Consider the following 24,691-nt stretch of genomic DNA (forward strand, 5'->3'; position numbering starts at 1 on the left):
TCTGTGTGTGTGAATCGAGCGCGCACCGCCAAAGGACTTTTGAAATTGCATAAAAGCAAGAATTTCTGGGGCACATATACGGGTGAATTGCTTTTCCTCAAAATGTAACATGCCTCCGTGGTCCTGTACCAATATTATTTTTGTTGGTGGAGCCTTTATAATTTCTCTGCGTTCCATAATGAAATTTATATTTTTACTCCTCTTTTTTTTCCTGAAAAATATTCGTGAAACTTTCAAATACCAATACTCAGTACATTGAACATGGTTTAAATTTATTTGTGGTTTGTAGAAAATTAACTTTTAAAATATTTATATAAGAAATTTTTTGAAATATTTTGCAATTTTGATCTTGAAAATTTTAACTTAATTTTTTTTCTCTAAGAAAAAATGTTAAATTTCAATATTAAAATATTTAAAAATTTTGCTTGTGCTTTCACCACTATATTCAATGGGCAACATTTTCTTGAGGCGAGATAAGCGTTGGTTTGTGTATGCCCAGTGGACTCTGGTTGGCATTGCGTGCCTCACAAATAATCTCCAACCCCCCGCAATAATTAATTCCCACCGAGTAGCAATTTTAAGTGAGCAAGTTGCGGCGGGCGCGTGCCGCGGCTGGCGTGCGCCCCAAAATAAATGCGCGCACACACCGTTAATGAATTTTCCGGCAGAATCTAATTGATCGGAGGGCGAGATTCGGGAATTAATTTGAAACCTTTCGCGGTCCTCTGCAGCAGGTATGGAGCGGCGCACACGCGGTATTATGATATGCCATCGTGCTTTTTGTCTTTGGCTGAAATAATTTATGCGGCGGACGCGGGGTTTAATAAGGCTTAGAGTTCCGTCGTCGTCGTCGGCTATTATAACACGTGATCTATATATGCAGAAAGCGGCGGGTTTTATTTTTCTAGCGCCCTTTTTGTAGGTGCGTGATATACGATCGTTCACTCGAATGAAAAGCAGCTCCGTGAAAGAAAATCTCATTCGCGTAATAGAATAAAACTATAAGAAGGCTGAGCAGATCATATCTATGCTATTATTATATATTTTATTACACATGAGAGAGCCACTTATTAAAAACATGACCCTTGAGGGGGAGAATTATTATATCTTTGTCAGAAAATCAACTCACACTTGAATGCAAAAGAAATTTGAACCTCGTTCAAGTTTTCATTTCTTAATCCACTTAAAAGTGGACTTATCATTATGTAAGAAAAATTGTAGCTTTTTTATTTAAAGATGCGAACTTCTAACATTAATCTAACATATTAATGGGTGGACAAATTTTATTAATTTATATAAAAAAAAACACATAAAAAATTTTATGCGTTAATAACTAGTGTTTTTTAATTTTAAAATTACGAAATCCCTATTATTAAAAAAAAACACGCCATATTTAACTAGTCACTAGGCTATTTTAAAGTTCATTTGATCCAGTGCAAAGTTACAGAAACGAAAAAAATGGGATAATATTATAAAAAAGATTTCGGAGCTCAAAAATTTGTATGCACATTATTATTATCGTTGTGCTTAATAAAAATTTAAAATACTATAATTTTGATAATATAGGGGAACTTTATTTTTTTAATGAGAGAAATTAATAATTTGCAATTATAACTTCTAATTTTCTCTGCCTCCTTTTACTATAATTCGAATAGCATTCAAAGAGTTTCGGCATTTATTGAAAAATAAATTACATAAAGCTCAATTGTTAAAATATCAAATAAATCATGATTTATGAGTACTGAAAATATAATTCAAAGGAAAATTTTAATTTTATGATTATTATTGATATTGATATATAAGGGACAAGCACTATGAAAAGTTCACTGCTGCAAATTTTCCTTGTTCCTCTTTTTAACTTTTATTTTTGCCGTCCAATTAAACAATAATTTTTCCTCCCCAACGTACGGAACTTGACGACCCGGCACTAAAATTTTAAAATGATGGTTTTGTTCGGCGGCAGTTGGGCGCAAAAAGCGCCGGCGGCGGGTCCTCCAGGGTTGGCACGGTCTGCCCGCTTTTGCCGTCGACTAGACTCTATTTTGCATGCGTAATCTGTGCCTTGCCGCGCAGCACGAGCTTATAAAATTTCCAAGATTATTACAACAAGGCGCGCAGCGTTGCTTCTCGTCTGGTGGGACTCGCGCAGTCTTCTGTCATTAGCCCACAGTGCTTCGCAAAGCAGGACACGAGAGCAAACTTTGCTTTTGTTTGAGCCTAGAAATTTCTGGCACGCGTGTTTCTCTTTGAGATTATTTGAGCTCTTTGCCCAAAATTTTCTGTTTGCACTTCGAAAGTATGTACAATTTAAAATTTAAGAGTAAAAATGTAATACATAATGCATCTAATCCTTTTTTTTTCTTCAGATTGATCTAATTTCATAAAACGAGGAAAATAGTTTTTCCTATGCTTCAAATTCTTTCTGAATCTATTTTAAGTTCTCAAAAAATGAGAAGAAAAAGAATTTTCTAAAAAATATTTGAATATATTTAATTTATTTTTGACCAACTGCTAATGGAAGAACTGGTAATTTTATTAATTAGTTCCTAGTGCAAAGTAAATCTGTAGCTTGGGACACTTTTAACATGGATACTCCTATTATTAATCAAAAATCAAACTTTTTTATGGCTTCAAAACTGTCCCTGCGAATTGATTGCTTTTATTTTTAACCATTTAGCTTAATTATACGAATTAATATGAACAATCAAAATGTTGAGCATTTGATTGCCTGGAATTCTTAGGCGGATGAATGAATTTAATTTTGCATTAGCGTGTGGTCTAATTAAACAACGCCACTTGTTCTCGCGTGAGGGAAACAAAGGAGCTCCACCGGGTGTTATACTTTTGAATGTGACGCCTCCAACCCCTAATAATGCTTAAGTATGTAGAAGAGAGGCCTAAGCTCGCAAGAGAGCATTCTATGTAGAAGTGCGTTTGTGAGTCTAGCGGAGCAGTGGGCTCTTGGCGCGCGTATCCTTTAATGCAGATGAGACTTTGTTTTATCAGCCTTAATATTTAAGCTTTTGGTCTAGTCGAGTTAAAATCTCGTTAGATGTTCCGTGGGTTCCCCCGCGAGGGTGCAAGGAATCTTGAGGACGAAGAGAAAGAGGCACGCCATTAATAATGAAGCAATAATGCGCGACGGCTAATCACGTTTGTTAATATTTCAGCCGCAGGACGTGCAATTATTTAAATTAGCGCTGCGGCGAATTATGCGGATTATTAATAATCCGCGGGTAATGAAGCGAAAACCAATTGATCAGCCCACCATGCCGTGCGCACATTTTAAAAGCTTTGCTGCTGCTCTTTGCGCACCAGCCCTGATAGCAGAGGGGGCGTTAATTAAATTTCGGGTTTGCTGCTGGATATTTTGCGTTAAATTCCGTCACTTCAAACTTTCACCCAGCAATCAACTTTATTGAACGAACAAATATTCTGTTAATTAAAAAAAATGACAATTTGCCTTTAGCATTTATCTCTTAATCATATTTTAATTATTAAATGAATTATTATTTAATATTTATTTCTTTACTTTACCTCACCATGATGACTAAAAATATTATATTTGAAAAAAAATGACCGGCAAAGTTTTCGCAACTTGCAGAGGTCTTTTTAAAAGCCCAAAATCAACTATATTTTTATTTAATAATTTAATACAATAAATAATTAATTATTGTTACTGTTTTTACTCTACAATATTATGTATGCCAAAATAATTGTCGATCCAATTAATATATTTCAATTAAGTAATAATCAATTGTTTTGTTCAAGAAAAATGCAAGAATTTTAAATTCTAGTTCTTGAGAGGAAGAAGTATTGTTTGTTGAAAATAATTTAAAAATTCATTCATTCACGGATGTTAAAATGTGCAGTCACTCACGGACTCTTAAACTGTTTGAGCGCACTTGAAAAGTAAAGTTATATTGTGTACGTATGCGCTGCGTTCACATCTCAAATTGTAACAACCTCTCGCCATTATTCTGCCTGCTGTTCTCTCTCTTCCAGCTTCTTTAATTGCTTGCACTAAGGCAACGGCAGCGCAACTTCTGGTGCGTTCACAACTTCTTTTCCGCGATAAAAAACAAAATCGATGGAGTACTTGCTTTGCTCTATTTTTAAATGTCTCCACACAAATACAATTAAGTAACTTTTCTGCGAAGAACACTACGTTGCATTTTTTCACTTGCAAAAAGTTAAGACACAATGCGAAGCGCCATTTATGTTTTCTTAATTGGCACTTCTAATTAAGAGTTTCCAAACTTGTTTTTGCTAAACCCTGGAAAACACAATGTCAAACACAAAATAAGGGGCTTCATTACATGTTTATTATTTGAAGTTGTGGGTGAATTTCCAAATTTAATTTTTTATAAAGTTGCTCAAGGGCATGTCACTTCCGTTTTTCTTCCTGTTGTTAAATTCTTGTGAAATTAACAAATTTGTGTGTTCATATGTTTCAGTCCCACCCACAATTCGCGGCCAACCCTCAGCAGGATCCATGACAGTTCGCAAGGGCGGCTCGGTGACCCTAGAGTGCAAGGCGTCCGGCAACCCCGTACCAACAATCACCTGGACGAAAAAGGTAGGAAATGTCCAAGTGCCAGTCAATGTCACTGCAGTGACAGAAATATGGTTTTGCCGGGGCGTCGAGAGTGACACACTCGGGCGAAGCACTTCCAAAACCACCAGAGAGACCCGCCACCGTAAAAAGGGCGGCACATTGGCATATTTTAACTAAAACACAATTCCACTTAACGTCTTTATTATTGAAATTTCCTCTTATGCAAATGTGGCTTTTTCCCACTTTATGTCTGGTTCCCATGCAAAGGAAAAATATAACAAACAATAGTCCTCGCGGCTTGCAGTACTGTGAAGTAATGATGATATCGTTACTGCGTTATTTGCGCCGTCACGGGTGAATTAATATACAAGGGCAGGAAATTTGGAGCGCCGCCGTTTTTGGGAAAACGAAGTTGCTGGAATAATAATTGGCTCGCTCTGTCGGCAGAAAAGATAGAAATTCCGGAAATGGGTTCTAGAGAGCAGACAGAATTTATTCGTTTGCATGCAGAGAGTTATATTTGCCGGCTACTTTGCTGCACGTGTTTGCATTGCTCCAGTGTAAATTCAAAATAATATATCCAATGGCTCTGCAGGCAAAATAAAACAAACGCCAGCACGGGCATTAGTGGCGGTCTTCATTACGTCGCTCCTAATGCACCGCTCACCATTTGAATCCATACTCAACACAGAGGGAAAGAGAACCGCTCGCTGTGTGTGCACACTTTCTGGTGCTCACGTTGTGTTGAATAGACAAAATGGATTCGCTTAAAATTCTTCCAGTATTTGAATTTTTTATTTAAAAAAAATTTTATTTAATTGCATGTAACATATTTTAACTAAATTAATATTAAATGAGCAAGTAATAATGTTTTATTTTTATTTTAAAATTAATATATAATTAAATTTTGTTTTATTTAAAATTTCATTTAAATTTTGTTTTATTTTAAAAATGAGAATATTTGAAATTAAATAATTTATTTTCCAGTATTCAATTTTTTTTAATTAATACATTGTTGAAATTATATTTACAATCATTGCAAAGGGATTTAACTAGAATAAATTGAAGCTCAGAGTCCTTTGAAAATCTTAATTAACAGCGTGATTAAAATTTAAATTAACTAATTACATTATAAAATTGAACTTTGATCAACAGAAAAATAATTTTATTCACTATATTAGTTATGCCATTATTAACCCCTAACTAAAAATAATCATTTGTATTGAAATAATATTAATTATTTCTTACCAATATACAATAAAACTTCCACCCCCCCCCTCCCATAAGCAATTATTTAGAGCTGGCAGAGCTATTTTAAAATAATCCTCAAGGTCCTAATAAAAATTGTAACACTTTCCTAAAACATCATTGCCTAGCACTATTCAGCTTGCGCGGATCCACACCAGTTGCACTGAGCACCGGGTGCAGACCTTAAGTCAGCACCGCAGTGGCGGCTCCAATATTTCATCTGGATAGCGCTCAGCCCCATCGCTTTGATGATTATTACAGTTCTTGCTGCACATTGCTCTGCTGGGCTCTGTTTATTATGTGGTGCATCTCTATAGCCGAGTCGGCATACACATGGGGGCGCGCCTTATCTGAGAGCCCGTGAGGATACCAGCATATGCACGGCAAATAATATATTTACTTGTTGACTGTCTGGACAAATTTCACATACGCGAATTCACAGTTGAAATTCAGAATAGCAAGAACAGCTTTTGTCTGGAAATAGCTATTACGCTATTGACAGCAAATGTGCGTTTAAAAGCAGCTTTAAGTAGTGGCTTTAATTAACATGTCGGAATTGGTTTGCTTTCAGGGCGGCACTCTTTTCGGAGGCGAAAAGACGGTTGAAGGATTTTCCTTGACCCTGGACCAAGTGGACAGACACCAAGCTGGCGTCTACCAGTGCTCGGCAAACAACGGCGTTGGGCCTCCGGCTACCATTGACATCAACCTGACCATTCTCTGTAAGTTGAATTTTTTATAAATTATTTTCAAAATTTAATCCTTTTATAAACTGGTGAGGATTTTTAAAAGACTTTTCAATCTATTCATCTTTAATTTCTAGTTTTGATATTTTTACTGGTGTTGTATCGTTTGGAAAATTTTGCATTACAACCAAAACATTTTGCCGTCATGAATAAAACTGCACATCTAATTAAAGTTTTATTCTACTATTTCTTTTTGTGACTTGGGCGTGAAACAATTAATTCTCTATTTCACTCACCGTGGAAAACCGTTGGTGTGACAAGGCAAAATTCTTTTAACCTTTTCAACTATATTTTTTTAAGGACAATTAAAACCCAGTGGAGCATACGTTGATGTTGCAAGGAAACTGCCGTCTGAGGGCAAAATAACAGAAAAGGTTTTTCCAACGTTGCGCGCAGCACTTTTCATAATTACTCGGCACCTCAGGTGCATTGCAATTAAGAAAGAGAGTCTAATAACAAAAGTGGTGAACAATGGAGGCAACGCTGTGACAAATACGGTGCCATTTCTTGCTGAGTGAGCACACACTCGTACGTACATACCACATTTGACAGAAAAGACGTGTCGTGGCAAAATTCTTCACTCAGAAAAACATTCAGCATAGTTACAATTTATTAATAGATATTTTTATAAGAATAAAAACACAAACTTCATTATTGTAAAAATTATAATTATTTTCAACTTTTTGATCAATGAAGATTTTATTTTTTATTTTTTTAAGAATCCTTTTTAAAATAAACACAAACGACACTTAATAATTTATATAATTTGATTTGTACATTTCGTCAGCACGCCGTAATTTGTAATGTCAATTGATTGAAAAAACAAATAATACAGGGTTATTTCCCTCTTCACGGTACAAACCAACAAAAAGTTCTTTGTTTGGATTGTGACCGCACATTCATTGCCGCTTAGGCTGGCGTTCCTCCGGTAAAAAACTAAGCGCTTAACCCCCAGGGCGGGCCAAATGAATGGATTAGCAGGGTCATCAGTTGGAGCTTACGTTTGCCCCGCGTCGGTGGTGGCTTCGGCGACCACCCGGCCGCTCGCAGCTTTTATTTATTATTGCTCCATTTGGCTCGGTTTAGTTGGCGTAATTAACACAGTCATTTGTTTGACATGCAAAACAAGCAGGGCGGCGCAGCACCGAGGCCGCAACTTTTATGGTGACACTCGGAACGCCATCAGCGCCGACGCCGATGCCAAAGGGCACTCTGTTGCAGTAAAAAATTCAACGCAAAACGCAGTGTTTGCTTTTTTCGCCTAGAGGCATTTGTTTGAGAAGAGTTTCATGACCACATAAATTTTGACATTTTTTCATAAGAAAACGACCAAAATTTTCGCCTCGCCTGTGGTTGCCTGTGGAAAAATCAAAATTTAAAAAAAAAAACTAATATTTATTGAAATAATAAAAAAAAAATTATTCGCAAGTATTTAAGTATCCGTTGTATGATCGGCTGGGAATCATGAGTGGGAAAAAATTTAATGGCGTTTTTGATTGCTGCTAAATAATGCAGATTAAAATGAGCAAATTTGTGAAATTGTCTATTTATTTATTTATTTGTTATTTAAATAATTTTAAAATAAGTGGACAAAATAATTACAAAAAAAAAAAAATGAAAGAAAATAATGTAAATTTTAATTTTTAAAACATTCTTTAAAGATATGGCACCATATTTGCATAAAAATAATTATGTCAGGCCTTTTAACGTTATGGATGTGTCATGCAAACCAAAAATTAGCTCTCCCATTTATCTCCCTTTTTGCATTAAAAAAAATCCCAGCCGCAAGAGGGCGGAGCAAAAACTGCTGCAATTCCGTGCTAATTGGAGTTTTTTTTGTCACAATCAGAGGGACGAAACGCGTCGCGCATTTGAAAAAAATAAACGAGCAGCTGAGCTGGCAAACAAGCGGTCCGGGAATTTCCCCGCGACCGGCGTTTTAAGTCCGAAATCGGATTAGGCCGAGATAGAGAGAGAGAAGCGAACAAGGCTGGCTGGTCTCTGTTGGCAAACTGCTTATTCAGATGACATTTTGCACTGCAGCTCCACCGGCCAATTAGATTAGACGCCGCGCGTATTTCCTTGACAGTTAATGCGATAATTTAAAACGTCGGTCCGCCTGCCCACCCGGCAATTGTGCAAATAAACACCTTTCCGCCCGAGCCGAAAGGGGTAACTTAGCCGGTGTGCTCTTGGCAACAATAATAATGATAATGGCGGCGGTAATTCCACTCGCTTTGTCTCGCCGCCATTAGACAAAAGGAGCCGAATAGAGTCTGAACTCACTCGCGTGCACACGCGTTATTAAATATGCTGGGCCCTAGAGTGCCTTTCTCTCATCGGACAGAAAACAAACAGAGAACGTTTCGCACAATGCACGTGGCTGTCCCCGCAAATGTATTCATCTCATCCCAGGTCTTTGTTGCTTTCTGACCCCGCGTCCCAGGATAGTTTTTGCCATGGAATTCCGACACCGCGACCCCATTGTCAAACCCTCAAGTGGATACACTTGCCTAATTAAGATTTCTCATATTATTGCAGCAAGATTAATTCAAATACATACAAAATTAAATATCTGCGGCCCTGAAAAAAATTCTTATTAACAATTTAAATTTTTATTATTATTTCACAAGGCAATTTACCAACGTTTAGGCATGTTTTATATGAAATTATCTACACTTTTTATTTATTTCTATTTTATTTTTATTTTTTGGAACCTTTCAAAATACGTCAATACGAAAGTGCCCATGCACGGAAGCTGCGTGCCCACATGTTCATTTTTTGCATCTGCCAGGGTTGGTTTAAAAATTTATGACGGGCAAAAGTGGATGAAATGGCTGCATACATAATTGACTAGCATGATGGAAAGCACGCCGAGGTGAAACATGCATAAGGCGAATTAAGGCAGTAAAAAGGCGGCGGCGGCAGCAAAAATACAAGGGCGGGTCTTTTCATCCACTTTGCGAAATTTTCTAGCCGGTGTGTGCCATACAGCTGCGCTTCATTTCCTCATCGGTTATTCAGGTCAATGTATGCAAATTAAGTTGCACACTTCTCTTGTATCCTTCGCTATGCACAAAGTGCAATTTTGAACGGAGGCAAATGCGATGCCTGCAAAATGTGCAATTTGTCTTCGAAATTGCATTGTTGGAGTATTATTTTATATGGAAAAGTGTCTTTTTCGTTTCACAAAGAGAGTGACTTCCTCAGAAGATGAATAAAAAAGTACTTTGAGCTCCACAAAAGGCCTTATCTTTTGGCTTTAAAGGCATTAAAATTCATTAAAACGTACCTAGAATTTTTTTATTGCTACCATTTCCAAGGCCACACTGCGTGAAAAGAAACTGCTGCTGCGATTAATTTGTCCCTTTTCATTTTCTTTAATTAACGAGCAATTGTCTCTCCGGGCTTTACCAATGTCACTGTTTTGAAAATGGAAGCGTGGCGAATCGAATGCAGGTAGATCTTCTCACGCACTCTCGCACGGACGGTTTTCAGCCTACAGACCATCAAACACGGTCGGCATGAAAGAAGTGTTTTTGAAAAGACTGAGCACTTGAAAAAACCGCCTCGAGGGGCGTCAATCAGGCGCTCTCCCAATGCACCCCTATTGATCCGTGAAAGAGAAAATCAAAATCATCGCGAGGCGAAATCTTTCGAGTGTCTGTTATTTGCTTTTTTGATCCCCAGCGGCGGCCCCTCGGCGCTTCTCTCTCAAATCGTAAAGTAGCAAATTGAAGGAGAGAAGCAGCGGCAGCACCTGAGACATAAAATTTTAATTGGACCAACGCGGCTGATATAATATTAGATGACTCGGCATTCGGGCAATAATAATAAAAGGTTATTACTGCGTGTGTGCTGCGTAATTATCCCGTCCTTTATTCCTGCATATATTCGTCTCCCATTGTGCGCTATGCACACAGACACACACTGCAGCGTGCCAGCTTGAACGCCTCTTGTTCTTAAGGGCACCAGGACAGTGTTAAAGAAAATGTGTCTTTTAAAATAAATAAAATAGAACATTTATCGTCTCCCATTTATTTAATATTTTAAATTGTAAATAAGCTAAAAAAATATGTCGGGATTCATATTTTTGAGAAAATTAAGCACTAAATTTAATTTGGAGGAGTGGATGAAAAATTTATCTTGTTGAATAAAATACATAAAACCTATTGCTTTTGCAAATTAGTTGCTAAATTTCTACAGAAGCTAATATGCTTATAAAAGAGTCATAAAAATTCAGAAAATCGACCTTTTGAGTTGTCTGGAAGCCGAGGATGGATTAAATTTCACCTTGAGCTCCAGGGGGCGGGGAATCGATTCTTGTCATTTTGAATAAAAAATAAACAAATTTTTTAATAATATTTTCCAAACATGTAAAAATTTTCAAGCGACTAAAATTATAATTCTAACACTGCCCCGAACAGCGAGGAGCAATATTGTCAGCGGTAAGGTGAGCATGCAAGCGGCGTCCATTTTTAGACAGGCTCGGTGTTGAAAATTAGACCCGTCTGAGGCGCAAACCGCACTCCGCAAAATATTATTCAGCTGTATCATTATACGAAACGACCGAAGCGGCACATACGCACACGGCCTACCCATCCTATTATTGTGTGCGAGCGCGCAACGCGCACACCTTTTGTACTAAAATATGACTTGGCATGAAACTTAATTGTTACACCGTAGCCAATTTCGCAGCGCGCCGGTGCGAATTTATCGTGCTAAATTTCCGTGCCACGCGGGGGTGAATTAAGCCGAGCTCTCTCTCTCTCGTCTCCGAAAAATTCAATTCGACGCGCTTGGTTTGCACAAATTTATTGAATTATTCCGCTGCTTAGCTGCAAAATTGCCAGCCAGCTGATTTGAAATTATGCAGACAAATCAACCTAAATATTGCCATTTTTTCTGGTTGTTTTCATAAAATTCCATCCTATTTGATGTGAATTTTTTTCATCCTTTTTGACAAAATGCCGACAATGACTTTTCTCTGGCAGCTTCTGAGTAGCTGCTTTCAAAGTGGGCGCGCCGGCAGACTTTTTGCGTATTAAGGAATGAAAAGGGTTGCATGCAAATACAAAATAAGAGTGCGCCGCCGAGCATCCATTTACAAAGCAAACATACCTATTTCCGGCGATGCGCACCGCCAGGCCTTTTTCATTCACTCTCGCTCCTTTGCGTTCCAAGAGGACGCACAATTTTAGGCGGAATGCCGCTAAAAAGCCAACCCAAGGGGAATGCTTTTCATGCTCTTTTCGTCTCTCTATTTCCAAAAGGCGTGGTTGGTTCATTTCCTGAAATTAGAATCGCAATCTTCTTATATGCGTGTGTTTAAAAAAAAATCATATACTTGTTCTCCATTTTCTGAAGAAATTCAATTTTCCGTTTCAGATCCGCCAGAGATCCAGGTAGAACGCAGCTGGGTCCATTCCGGAGAAGGATTCGAAGCCCAATTGGTCTGCATCGTCCACTCTGATCCTCCTGCAGTGGTAAGTCTTCTCCCCAGGCTTGACTTGCAAATTTCATATTCAGTCAGACCGATGAAATCAATAAAGAGCTGAAAATGGAAATGAATTCGCCGCCCGTCGGATTATAATATTGGCGATTGAAAAAATGAACACTTCGGCTCGCCCTTTGTGTCTTTTGCGCTAATGAAAAAATTGCATGAGCCTTTGACGTTCAGCAACCACCGATTGTGGCTACGGTGGAGTGAAATGAAATGGTGGTCGGCAGCCGTGACTGTGCTGGAACTCTAGACGAAGGGAATTAAAAAGCACCGGATTATTATTATCGAATCAATGAACGAGCACTTGGCTGGTTGCGAATGGCCAAATCCCTATGCTTTTGTCGCTCAAAAGCTGCTGTGCACTAAGGAATTCTGGATATTCTTTTGAAGATAAAAATACTCTCAATCCACTAATGACAAGGAAAAGCGAATATAAAAAGAATTCATTCAAAAGGAATTCGCCGACTGTAGGTTTTTTGTTTGGAAATCTTTTAATTTCTTTGTTTCAATTAAACTCTTGATATTCAATAGAATATTCTCTCATTGCAAAGAGCAGCTTTCAATTTTCATATAAAAAATCGTCTTAAAATTTTAAAACATTCAAAACACAAAAAAGTTTTTGTTGGATGTAAAAATATAAAAATTTGTCTTGTGAAAATCCCTTGCACTTCAAAACAGGTTTTGCAACCTGCGGAACACAAATGTACAAACTGGGGCATAATTTTCTCAAGTCGCTCTTCCTCTCTGTCGAGTGGCAGAATAATTACCCTCTTCAGGTCACGCGCCAAAAAGGAGCGCTTTTGGGTGGATGAAACAATAATCGCACGTTAATCCTCGCTGATTTATCGCACACCATTAGCTGGCTTAAAAAGCAGCAGCCGTGGTCCAGTATCAAAAAGTGCAGCCGCAAAAGGATTTTCTCGGAGCCGTAAAGCTTTTTTACAGGCTCTGTTTTTATTATTATGAATCTCTGGAGATGTACTTTGCGGGCCCGAGGAGAAAAGAGGGTTGTACGTTTCGTCCGCCTTTTTGCGCCCTCGCTACACGTTTTTCTTCCTTCCTGAGCGATTAATTAGACAACCACCTACGAGTATGCAACCCGCCGCCTCCGCATTTCTCTCTCCCTCTCAGCCATAAAAATGTCTGGCGAAGCCTTTTCTTTTTATTTCACTTTGTGCGGCGCGCCTTTCCCCTTTGCCGAATCCAAAGTTCCGCGATTTCGGTTGTCGCTGTTGTGCAGGCGCCGGTCGAGGGGTGGAAAATCGACACCCCTGCACACGGCTGCCCCTGCCGGGAAAAGTGGGAGGCTTCTGACCCGGGGAGCTTGGTGGCGCCTCGTACGAATTCTCACACAGCACAGACGGGAAAGGGGAATTTATGGCGCATTGTCTGCGAATTACAAGTAATTACGTTTAATGGATGTTTTTCATCCTGGGAGTCGAAAAAAGGGCCGAACGGTCGCATCAATTACACCGAGCTGATAAATCTGCCGAGAGGGGGTTTTCAAAATAATTTATTTTCGCCTCCGCAGGTCCTCGGAATCTAAATCGATTTGCAATTAGGAGAAAAGAAAGAGTGAAATGGATTTAAAGTGAGCGGAACAGCGCCAGGAAAGTTTCGAGCTATTACAAATAATTTTGAATTTCCAAATTTCTTAATGCCAGAATGATCATTCAAAAGTTTTGCTTGAAATTTATGTGCGAATGCAATGGAACAGCAGAAAGTGTCGAGTTGCACGTGCTGAGGGTTGCATATTCATGTAATTTGAACGTCTCTAACAAGAGGAAAACTATATAAGAAAAGTTTCTTGCAAGAGAGGAAAGAGGGTTGCGAAGAAAGGGAGTGGCCGGCGAGTTATTTGTTAAGCCTTCGCCATAAGTAATTCTGAAAGAGCATAGTATGTTGCAACGCGACGACAAAAGGGGGCTCACGCGAGGAGGCAATTTGCAGAGAGAAAAGTGGAAAGTGCCGCAGATGTTTTCCTCCTGTTGCAAATCAGGATTTGAGAAATTATTATTTTTCAGAAAAGAGGGGCGTCGTTCCAGAAGTATTTGGCCCTTGAAGAATTAATACAAGTCAGTTCCAGCACGACACCCCTTCTTATATTATTAAGTTAAAATTTATTTTCAGCAATTTAGAGTGCTAAATTTCTGGCGAGTAATTAGGGGCGCTCAGAGTTAATGGGATCTTTGGCACCGAAGCCCTTAATTAGCTTGATTTAATGCAGATAAATCCCGTGGAAAATTATTTTACATAAACCTTTTTCTATTATAAAAAAAAAAAAAAAAAAAAAAAAAAAAAAAAAAAACATGTTTCTTCCCACTAATATTTTGAAAAGAAAAAAATTTAAATGATTTATCAAACAATTTTGTGATGGTTTAGAATAATTTTAATATACATTTTGGCAATTTAATTTGGTAATGAAAATTTAATCAGCAAGCGATACCATTCATCGGCTGCCAAGAGCGACGTAGAACATCATAGTTATTAACGCTTGGGTGATAATTCATGAGCATCAAGTTGTGCAGCCCTGAGGGAGGCCAGGAGGTACTGTACATACAGCGCGCGCACACACGAAACATGAACATAAGCAAGCGAGCGACACGTTGTAATAGAGAAACAACCCCTGGTACGCAGGCAGATGTGATTTTACCACCGCGTGTACCTGTACATTAGTGAGAGCCGCGGGGCTCCCAGACTTTTATTGGCAAAGGTGATGCATCGCAAATGTGCGCCGCTGTAAATCTGAACCGTTCACTCGCGGGATTTATTGCGCGTATCGAACTGAGCAATAATTCACGCCACTCGCTGATGGCCGCTCAATATTGCCGAGCAGACAGCGAATTTCCACTTCAGACGACCAGGCTCTGCATAAATTTGGTTAAAAGATCGGTCTTATTTATTTATCTTTGTTTTGTGATTGGCTTGATAATTTATAATTGTCATATTTTTGGAATCAAAACTAATTTTAAATTTCATCGTCAACTTTTGATTAGTTCTAATTTTTAATTCTCATTATGATTAATTTTTATTTTAATAAAGAATTTTTTATTTATAAACATAATCTAATATAGGAAAAAAATAGATTTTTATTTCATTTTCTCTCTCTGCGTATAATTTTTTAGCGTACATTTATCAAAGATAATTATAGTTACGCAACTTAAATGTTATTAACGTTCATAAATTTTAACACATTATGGCAAATCACGACTCACATACGGCATCACCTAGCCATTCATTCAGAGACTTTAATTGCACCGCGGGCAAAGAATAAATCAACCTGGTAATGAGCACTTAAAACGAAACTAAACACACACTGCGCTGAACAGGTGCTCTGCTTTTTTGTACCTTACTTTACCGGGAAATGTGATAAGCGAGCGTTACACGTTATGGAATTAAAACTTGCTATTTGCTCAATGCAGCTATTCTTATGCAGCATTGCGCCGCCCCGTTGCGGTGAGATGGTGAAAAGGAGATGTGCCACATTCATTACCCTCTGAGAATTATTCTTGCAGACTAGACAAAGTTTTAATCACGAGAATTTATTTCACCTCTCAGCGGTAATTTCCCATCTTCTGACAAGTTCGTATAAACCTAGAGGAATAAATGCTACTTTCGCATTCCGAAATAGATAAAACGGTCCATTTGCTCTTTCGTGCAATTGGAGTTAACTCGAAGATGCACACAAAAGCTGCCGCGCGCGAACCACCAAAACAAGCTCCATTCATGTCCCGCCGCTTATCACGATGATCCTCGCCACCGAGGGTATCTAATTTATCGGGCTCATTTGCGCAATAAACCGAGCAAAACAATGAAAACCGAATGCCCGCAGAGGAAGTAGCGTGCCAAGGCAACACAATAAAGACCCCTGTGCGTTCTCTCTCGGAGAACACGCACCCGCAGTTGGCATCTTTGTGCCACAAATTCTTCTTCAGCGTGGGTAAACAAGACCATTAGATGTTATTTTTTACTACTAGAGTGCGCCGAGTAACTGTAATTAAACGTGCGATTGACTGCGTGTTGCAGGTGAACTGGCACCACGAGTCGTTCTCCCTGCAGGAAAATGACCGCCGCCACATGGAGACCCACGGCATCAAACACACCCTCTCGATCCGCCAAGTTCAGCAGAGCGACTTCGGAAACTACAGCTGCGTGGCCGACAACAGCCTCGGAAGGGCAAAGAAGTACATGGAACTCTCAGGTAAAAATTTGCAATTTTTGCAAAAAATTATTATTTCCTGCTTGTAAACCCAAAGCATAATTAAATCAAGTTCGTTCAATACTGGCATAATTTTAATTAAATCTCTTTATTCTTTTCAAAAGTTAATTTTTCTAAAAATTTTACCACTTTGATTATTGAATGGGTTTGCAATGCAGGAATTAGAATTTTCGTGTGTAAAAATCGTTTTCCGGATTGGTTCACGACGAGCTATGGTGGTTATTTGCATGCATTTTTAATAGAGCTTCTTTCACCCCCTGGTTTTTTGGTTCTCTCTCTTGCTTATTGATGAGTCGTGGGACTGGCCAAAAATGGCCTAATGCAGGTGCTTGGTGGATAATTCAATAGTTAAAGCCGCGGTGCTCTTACTTATTAACGATGCGACCTTCAAACTCCAAACTCTGTGTACGGTGTGTGTGTTTTGGCTTTTTTGCTTCGTGCATTATTCAATTATTTGTCGGCGGACGAGATTTTATGGGAGCAGCGACGAAAATAGCCGATGAGATAAAGCAAACACTTGCGCACAATGCACGTCGTTTCCTGCGGTGCCGTGTTGTTCTACCTTTTTATTACACTGGTGCGCTGTGTATTCTCTAAAAATTTCGTGTTAGATTTTTTAATGTACATTTAGACGACAAGTGCAGACTGAACTTTTTGTAGAGTGCATGGTCAAAGTTAGAAATTTTATAGCATTTTGTTGGTGGTGTTATTAAGGCGGTTCTTTAAAATTATAATAATTTTAAATACTTATAAAGCATGATTTAAAAACTACAGTTTTGCTATTTTTTTTTACTTTTTATTATAATTTTTACTTTTAAATAATTAATAATATAATTGTAACGGGTTATCTTTTTTATTAATATCAAACTTAATATTTAGATATTTAATTCTGGTTCTAACTACTCAAAAAATATAGATGTATGGTAGTGCTCATTTAAACATAATTTTAAAGTACTTTAATTAATAGTGATCTAAGTTTACTTTTTGATTAATTCTGAAATCTGAAATATCTTATCATTGACGCTCTTTGCCTCTTTGTTAACAATTATTAAATTAAATTTGTTGGAAAATAGTTCTTTATTTTCAAAAACTGTCATTCAATGAAAAATGATGCTAATTTTTTTATGTTGTTGCAAACATTTAAATTTTGTATACGTTGAGTACATATTAAGTGAATGTAAACAATCTAACGCTTGCACAATTTCTACTCTGGCTTTGAAAATGCTGTTATTTTATTTCTTTCCTCCTTTCTTCAACTTTCACTAACACTATATTTTCCACCCTGTATCCTCCAATGTAAACAATGACGCAAACGCCAATTAACGCACCCCTGTGGTGTCCACCAGGGCGGCCAAGTCCCGTGACCTTCTTGTCCGAGGCGTACAGCCGAGGTCGCGACTACTACAACCTGAGCTGGGAAGTGACCAGCTGGCCGCCGCTGCTCGAGGTCAAACTTGTGTGGAGACGCGTGCACATGAACGAGACGCACCCGATGGCCGGAAAGTGGCACGACGTGATTCTGGCGCCCAACCCCAAGACGGCGGCCATCGGCCACGTGGGCGAGGGCAACCTGCACAGAGCGTCGTACGTGATCCGGCCGCTGCAGCCCGGCGGCGCGTACGAGGCCGTCGTGCAGGCCAAGAACAAGTACGGCTGGAACGAGGTGTCCGACCTCTACAAGTTCTACACCAGGGGCTCCAGCGGTCAGTACCAAAATGCACACTCTTTGTCACGTTCGTCCCCAAAAACCCTCTTGTCCGGAATCTATGTAATGCACACCGCATACAAAACCCACCCCTGCTTGTTTTTTTTTCTTCATATACGTGTCGTTCTTAAAATATACTTTAGAAATTTAATAAAAACAAGAGTAAGTTTATTATATGCTTATAAGAATGTGATATACGTGCTTGTGAGACGAGGGTCGCATCAGATGAACAAAGGAAAATACGAATTATTATTAAAACTGGGAAGAATTATTTGCGCACCTTGCTCTCGCCTTTCAATGTCTTTGTCCTACCACAGCTTGCATGCTTATTATTATAAAAAAAGAAAATTTTATGTTACTTCGCAAATTATTTTTATGCAAGAGAGATAAAAAATGTTGAAATGCTTGATAATGTATTTATTTAGATTGATTTTTAGGATTATATTCTAAAAATATTTTGGACTTGCAGAGAGTCTACTGGACGACGCGATGAATGACATCATGGGCGAAGCGGGTCCTCACGCGAGCACCAAAGGAATGGCTTCGGCCTCCACCCCATCCCGCCCCCACAGGACTGTGACCCCGGCGCTGTTGCTGCCCATCCTGGTGATTCTCATCGCCGCCTGCAACTTTGTGTAGACTGACCTCCACACCACGAAGGTGCGATATTAATCATAAATTATTCTCTCTTCGCGGCGCGCAGACGTCTCTATTAAAATATTCTTTCATATAAATATTCGCGTGTTGTGTCCTGCGTGTATTTTGGAGAATATTATTTTCATTATTATTACGTCTCTCTCATCCGGGAGGTTTCATTTTACGCGTCGAAAACGATACATTCGGAAAGAGAGAAGATGGAAACAACGCGCGCAACGCCCTTTTTTAATGATGTAAACCAATATGCGGCCGCCGCAGCCACACATATGAAGACGTCATTTGCATGATTAATGGCCGCGCGCTATAAATATTCTTGTACACATCAAAATTTTTAAATTCACATCCTCCACACTCTCTTTCTCTCGCCCGGAGTGGCCAAAATAATACATTCGACTCCGCTCTTTTATTTGGATAAGATCTCGAAGTGACAATTGCAAGAAGTCGCCACATCTCGGTTTGTTTTTCTGGCCTTGGGATTTGCTCCATTCCGAGAAGAATTTCAGCGTGCCAATTTTTTCCTGGCAGATTTCACGCTTGATCTCGAGCACCAGATGTTTTTCTTCTTGGTCACGCTCGGGCCTGTCATAGCGTCTTTTTCGGGAAATATTATTCGCCACTTTCGCGCAACAGTCGCGGGATCGCACGAAGGAAAATAAAAGTAAATGGCGTGCCACGGAATGTTTCTTTTTGCGGCGGAAATGTTGAAAAAGATTCTCACAAAGTCAGGCAAAAACACGGAAATAAGAAATGAAACGTGAGAGGGAATAAATTTAATACCGTTCTTTCTTATATTGTTACATTTATTTTCATACATTTGTATACAAAATATAACTATACAGTCATATAAAGTTGAATATAAAAGGAGCAATCAGTTTTTGTCAGTATTTTGGAAAAAAGATTTTTATTTTGAGGTTCATATTTAACTATAAAACAATTTCAAATAGAACTATTCATTAAATTTTTTTTAAATGTTTTTTTGGGATTAAAAAACAGAAAGCGCAAAAATTTGGATAATAATTCAGTGCATATTATTTTATCTATGTTTTGTTTTTGATCTTGTAAAACTAATGTTTTTTTCCTAATTACAGGTGCAGATGGGGCCCGGCGGTTTTCGCAGCAACACCTTGGCGCACCGATCGAGCGTTTGCAAGCAGCCAGTCTCACTCTTTCTCTGCTCTTTTCCAATCACTCACACACGCAGCCCGGCAAACATAATCACCCACCGCAACCAGTCAGCCGACGGAAAGAATTTTAACTCAAGCAAAAACGACATCATTATCTCTTCTCATCAAATCATCACGCCGCATGACGCTGGCTATCCGAGCTGCAATCATCATCCAACTCACAATATTCCGGTCGTACTTCCCGCAGCGCGATCCTCATCATTTGCCCCGCCACAAACCGAGAAGTGTAATTACGAAGGGATTCAAAAGGAGTGAGTGCTGTTTCGTGAGGCGAAATTTGAATGCACCTGTTTCTCTTCATCCTGCAGTGTGGACTTTTTGTTCGCGGACAGACCCTTTCCTAGCGGCAGTTTTTGACCAAACTCCTTCTTTTCTGACTTTTGGTTTTGACCTCATATCAGAGCAAGCAAAACACGTTGATTTGTAAATTTTAATTGCAAAGTCATTTTTCGCCGATTTTTTGAAAATCGCACAAACTGCCGCTGCGTAACTTGCGCTAGGTTCTTTCGAAAGTGCTGAGAAATGGACTCGGTGACGACTATAATTATAGTTAATTTAAAATGCATAATATACATTGTGTACCATTCTTGTCTGTGAATTTAACGTTTAAAATGAGATAAGTGGCAATGTATGCTGTTGATTCTGCGCACCCAGCAATTCAATTCCTGCCGTTTTGTTTTCTCCGATAGTTTTTCTGAACTTTGTAATTTTCTCTGATCAACAGCTACTAATTTTTGTCCATGTCATGCATGTAAATATTTTGATGTAAGAATCTGATGAGAGATTGAAGTATCAAATAAGAGCTAACAATTACGTTTGGTGTTTCAGAACTCAAAGCTGTTCAATTCTCACAACTCACATACATAATAATTTAGTGTTTCGTCAAAAGAATTATTGCTACTGAATGGTTTCCGGATCAAATTGCATGTTGTGTGCTGATTTTCGATTTTTTTTTTATAATTATTTATTTTTGTGCAAAAATATGTAAATAATAATTCACTCAAAACACAAATACCACAAGAGATTCTGTACCATGCCCAAGTGAAGTTTTCTCAAATAACGCAAAATTGTAATTGTAGTCATTATTCTTATGGCTAGAGCTCCGAATTCGGATTCTGGAGAGCGTAAAGATGTGTGGATCACCACTAAGTCCCCGAAATTGAACTCTTGATTGTTCAAAAGGATCTGTATATTCATGTGCCATTCATTTGGATGTCGTTTTATCTCACAAAACATGTACGGGGCTCAGTGTTGATGATCAATATGTTTCAAAAGCTAAATAAATTTAATAACGAACCTTGACTTGTACACGCTCGTTTTCTTTCTCTAAAATCTAAATCATTACTTGTGTACCAATAAGTGTAGAATAACCCAGACCCAATAATGATAGTAATAGTCACAAACCAATCATGCCGAGTCACTGCCAACAATTTTCTGGCCTCAAATGCGCCGCACGCGGAATATGAAGAGTAAAATTTAGTACACAACAAAACGGCCAGCGATGAAAAAATAATAAATATCATTGGTGCATGCGAGGCGGCTCTGTTTTTTCCTCTGTGCCAAGCAATAATGGCACCACTTGTGAATCGGACTCGAGAGCCCCAGCCAGGCAAAGGCATCTTTTCCTTTCATCCGCTGCTCTGTGATTGACAGCACAATAAAATAACAACCTTCTTATTTCTTTCCACCTATGGTGCTCGCGATGCAGTGACTTTTCAAGTCTCACCAGCCGGCACCGGCGACCGCGCGCGGCGTGTGTTGAATTATTTTCTATTCAGCGCCACGCTGGACGCTATGCATTTCAATCCAAACACTCCTAATTACTTTTTCCTCTCATAGAATTTATTGGAGATGTGTTTTCTTTTTCCCCGGGTCTTTGTGCGTTGTCACGAATTAATTCTTATGCTTGCTCTTTTCGTTCCATGTTTCAGGCACCTCTGTATCTTTTTGAAGGTATAATGCTATAAAATAGCAGCACGTTTGGGAAAACTGGTTGAAAAAATACAAGACATATTTTCTTATGCTTAACTTGTAATTTTTTCAAATTAATTTCTCAGTTTTATAATTGTAATTTTTTTTTAGATTATGAAAAATATAAAAGTATTTTTAAAAATTGATTATTGATTGAATTTATGAAATATTATGTGTAAAAAAAAAATATGTTCATTACGCATTTTCAACATATTGAATCTATTTCTGCGATCTTTAAGAAACATATTTCACTATTTTAATTTAATTCTTCTTTCTCAATAATATTCTGAAATCAAAATTATAATGTACAATTCCTAGAAAATCACTTTCTACTCTTCATGGAAGAAAAGTGCTTGTTTGGTGTTCCTAAATTTCTATTCAGCGCTTCGTGACAAGACCAGAAAGTAATTTGCAAATTTACTCGAGTTTGCAAAAGTCATAAAGATGATAATTCTCTTTATATGGAGCACGAAATTTAATAGGTCGCCGAGTTGTCTTTCTCGTCTCGCGCGCTTTTGTCCCATCTCAGGCGAGCAAATTTCGTTCCCAACACTCACTTGCTCTTCCTTATCTGACGTTAAATAATTCTCGGCACAAAACTTTTTTGGCAATCTTTACTCTGTGAACTCCAGCGGCGCTTTTCATTTCACTTAATACGTGAAATATATAATCCGCGCCGAAGAAAGGTGAAGGCGAAGTTTTTCTTTATGATTTCTCTGCTCTCATCGTCAACGCTGGGAACATCCAATGCTGAAGCAAACCAGAGGGTCCCGCATTGCCAAAGATGCGCCCCTTTGTTCTCGACTTAATTAAACTCGGCACCAGGAGAAAGAAGAAAAGAGATGCCGGAGAAAAAATCGACTACTCACAGCTGAGTGAGTGGATGTCATTCCTTTTTGGACGAAATATTTTTGATCTCGTCTTTCTCTCAATAGCTAATGGTCGCAGCGTGTTGGCTCGCGCACAAACGCACTCTGACGTTGGGCTCTATAGGCCGACGATTCTTTTCGGCCTTGTTTCGTGGAGGCCCGTGATGGAAACGACCATTCCTGGGACTTGATTCGACTCGCTCGAATGGAGCTTTCATTGTGTTTCTACAAACGAATTCGGCTTTTTCCTTTCTAATGGATTGGAACAATGTGAGATATACTATATTTTGGAATAATCTGAAAATTAAAAAGATTCATTCAGAAGTTTACAGCTAAATATTTGATACAAAATTATGTTAGATATTTTGCGTTGATTTTTTGTATCATTTTTATATGTAGAATCCCCTTTAGCGAAATCTCAGCAAAAATTGAATAAATCACGGTGGCATGCTGGTGGTATATAATAAAGAATGAGGAAGCCTCATTTTCTTCTGAAGTGGCAAAAATTAGCATAATTGCGATGGATGTGATATTTATGCTAATTTCGCAGCAAGGGCAGCAGCGAAAAGAAATGCCGAAATCCGAGCGGCCGCAAGAGAGCAGCGGAGACGAAGAGTTATTTGGTGTGCGAGTGTGATTGTTCCAATCATAACCCTCGCGACGGGGTGCCCAACCTTGGCCGGAGCCCCAGCGGGACGCCACGCACTTTTCCTCGCCCCAGAATCCCGGGGGACTTTTAATTAACTAATTAATATCATTAATCTGGCGACCGAGCATTGCAAGTAATTGCGTTTCCTCTGCTGGAGATTTCTCGTGCGTCTCTTTGATTCCTACGCCTCTATTGTTCTTAATCGTTTTTTCGGCGAGTGCTCGACCCGCCTGAATGTTTTTTGGCCTAAACACGCGCGCGGGCCTTTCCTTTGATCTGAACGCAGGTGCCAAAATTCCTTCCATTGTGGGAAAAAACCTAACTGCTACTGAATTGAGAGCTTTTCTGCTGTTATCTCAAATCCATTTGATGAACATTTAATAGGCGGAAACATTTTTTTCCTCCTTTGCCTGCAATTAAGTTATAATAGGGTTTGTTTTGTATGTTCTGTCTTTGCATTTTTTTATGAAATTTCTCTCTCTCTTGTAACCAATGTAATTTATAATATTGAATTAATGGATGATGTATTTGGGCAGAGAATGCCTGATGAATAGTAAACCTGATTTGAAACAGATATAATTCAGATCCTTAAATTCTTCCATTTAGAAATTCCTGTATATCGTCATTTTAATTGATTAAATTAAATAAAAAAAGGTTATTTATTATATTTAAATATAACTAATAAAAATGGATAAGTTAATAAGTGAGAAAAAAATATTGTATATATTTCAAGACAAAACTTGTGCCGCAAATTTGAATGTATATTAATGTAAAAACAATCTCCCCTTTTTTTTAAATTTATATTTCCCAGAGAAAGAAGGAAAAACAGCATTTAATTATTTAAGCATGTCAGCAGATTAGTGATTTCATTGTTTCCTATATTGCAGAGATCATGTTAACATTGTTGAAAGAGGAAACTTTCCACAGAATCCCATTCATTCAAATCCTCGCCGTGTGCATAAATGTGGCGAGCGCACGCAAACATACAACCTGGGGCGCAGATTTGATTCGAGATTTATTCCAACCACCGTCGCCTCTTGATGTGTGCCAGATAAATCCTGGGTGGAATTAATTTTCAACCGCTCGCCGAACGAGAAATCGTACGAGAACAAAGCCCTTGTGAATTTACATCCAAATTGAACACCTGCTGTTGACCGCCAGTGAATTATTTCCCGACCGCGCTCTCAAAATCCAGCTAAAGAAGATAGAGCTAATTTCTTTTTTTAATCAAAGAGTAAAGAGAGCACTTTTATTTTCGCGCCATCTCAAGAACATCGAGTCATGGCTCAGATTTTGGAGGTAAATAAAGTGAGTGAATGGAAGTGATACAAGGCGATTTCAAAGAAATGCCCACTTGATAAGAGGCTTTGAGGGTATAGGTA

At 38.5% G+C, this 24,691-nt stretch overlaps 1 protein-coding gene across 2 annotated transcripts in view; it reads left to right on the forward strand.

Annotated features, from left to right (window-relative positions):
• Nucleotides 1-21,128, forward strand: part of LOC132201041 (protein amalgam) — a 119,266-nt gene extending 98,138 nt beyond the window's left edge. For both annotated transcript variants that reach the window (XM_059626907.1, XM_059626906.1), the window contains 7 exons: nucleotides 4,458-4,579; nucleotides 6,378-6,528; nucleotides 11,941-12,038; nucleotides 16,082-16,256; nucleotides 17,621-17,977; nucleotides 18,449-18,639; nucleotides 19,725-21,128. In XM_059626907.1, coding sequence (XP_059482890.1) covers nucleotides 4,458-4,579; nucleotides 6,378-6,528; nucleotides 11,941-12,038; nucleotides 16,082-16,256; nucleotides 17,621-17,977; nucleotides 18,449-18,618 — 1,073 coding nt within the window. In that variant the 3' untranslated portion in view covers nucleotides 18,619-18,639; nucleotides 19,725-21,128. The remainder of the gene's footprint in view (nucleotides 1-4,457; nucleotides 4,580-6,377; nucleotides 6,529-11,940; nucleotides 12,039-16,081; nucleotides 16,257-17,620; nucleotides 17,978-18,448; nucleotides 18,640-19,724) is intronic.
• The last annotated feature ends 3,563 nt before the right edge of the window (nucleotides 21,129-24,691 follow it).

This window comes from Neocloeon triangulifer, unplaced genomic scaffold (assembly GCF_031216515.1).
Source record: "Neocloeon triangulifer isolate White Clay Creek 2 clone unplaced genomic scaffold, ASM3121651v1 ptg000014l, whole genome shotgun sequence".
NCBI classification, from domain to species: Eukaryota; Metazoa; Arthropoda; class Insecta; order Ephemeroptera; family Baetidae; genus Neocloeon; species Neocloeon triangulifer.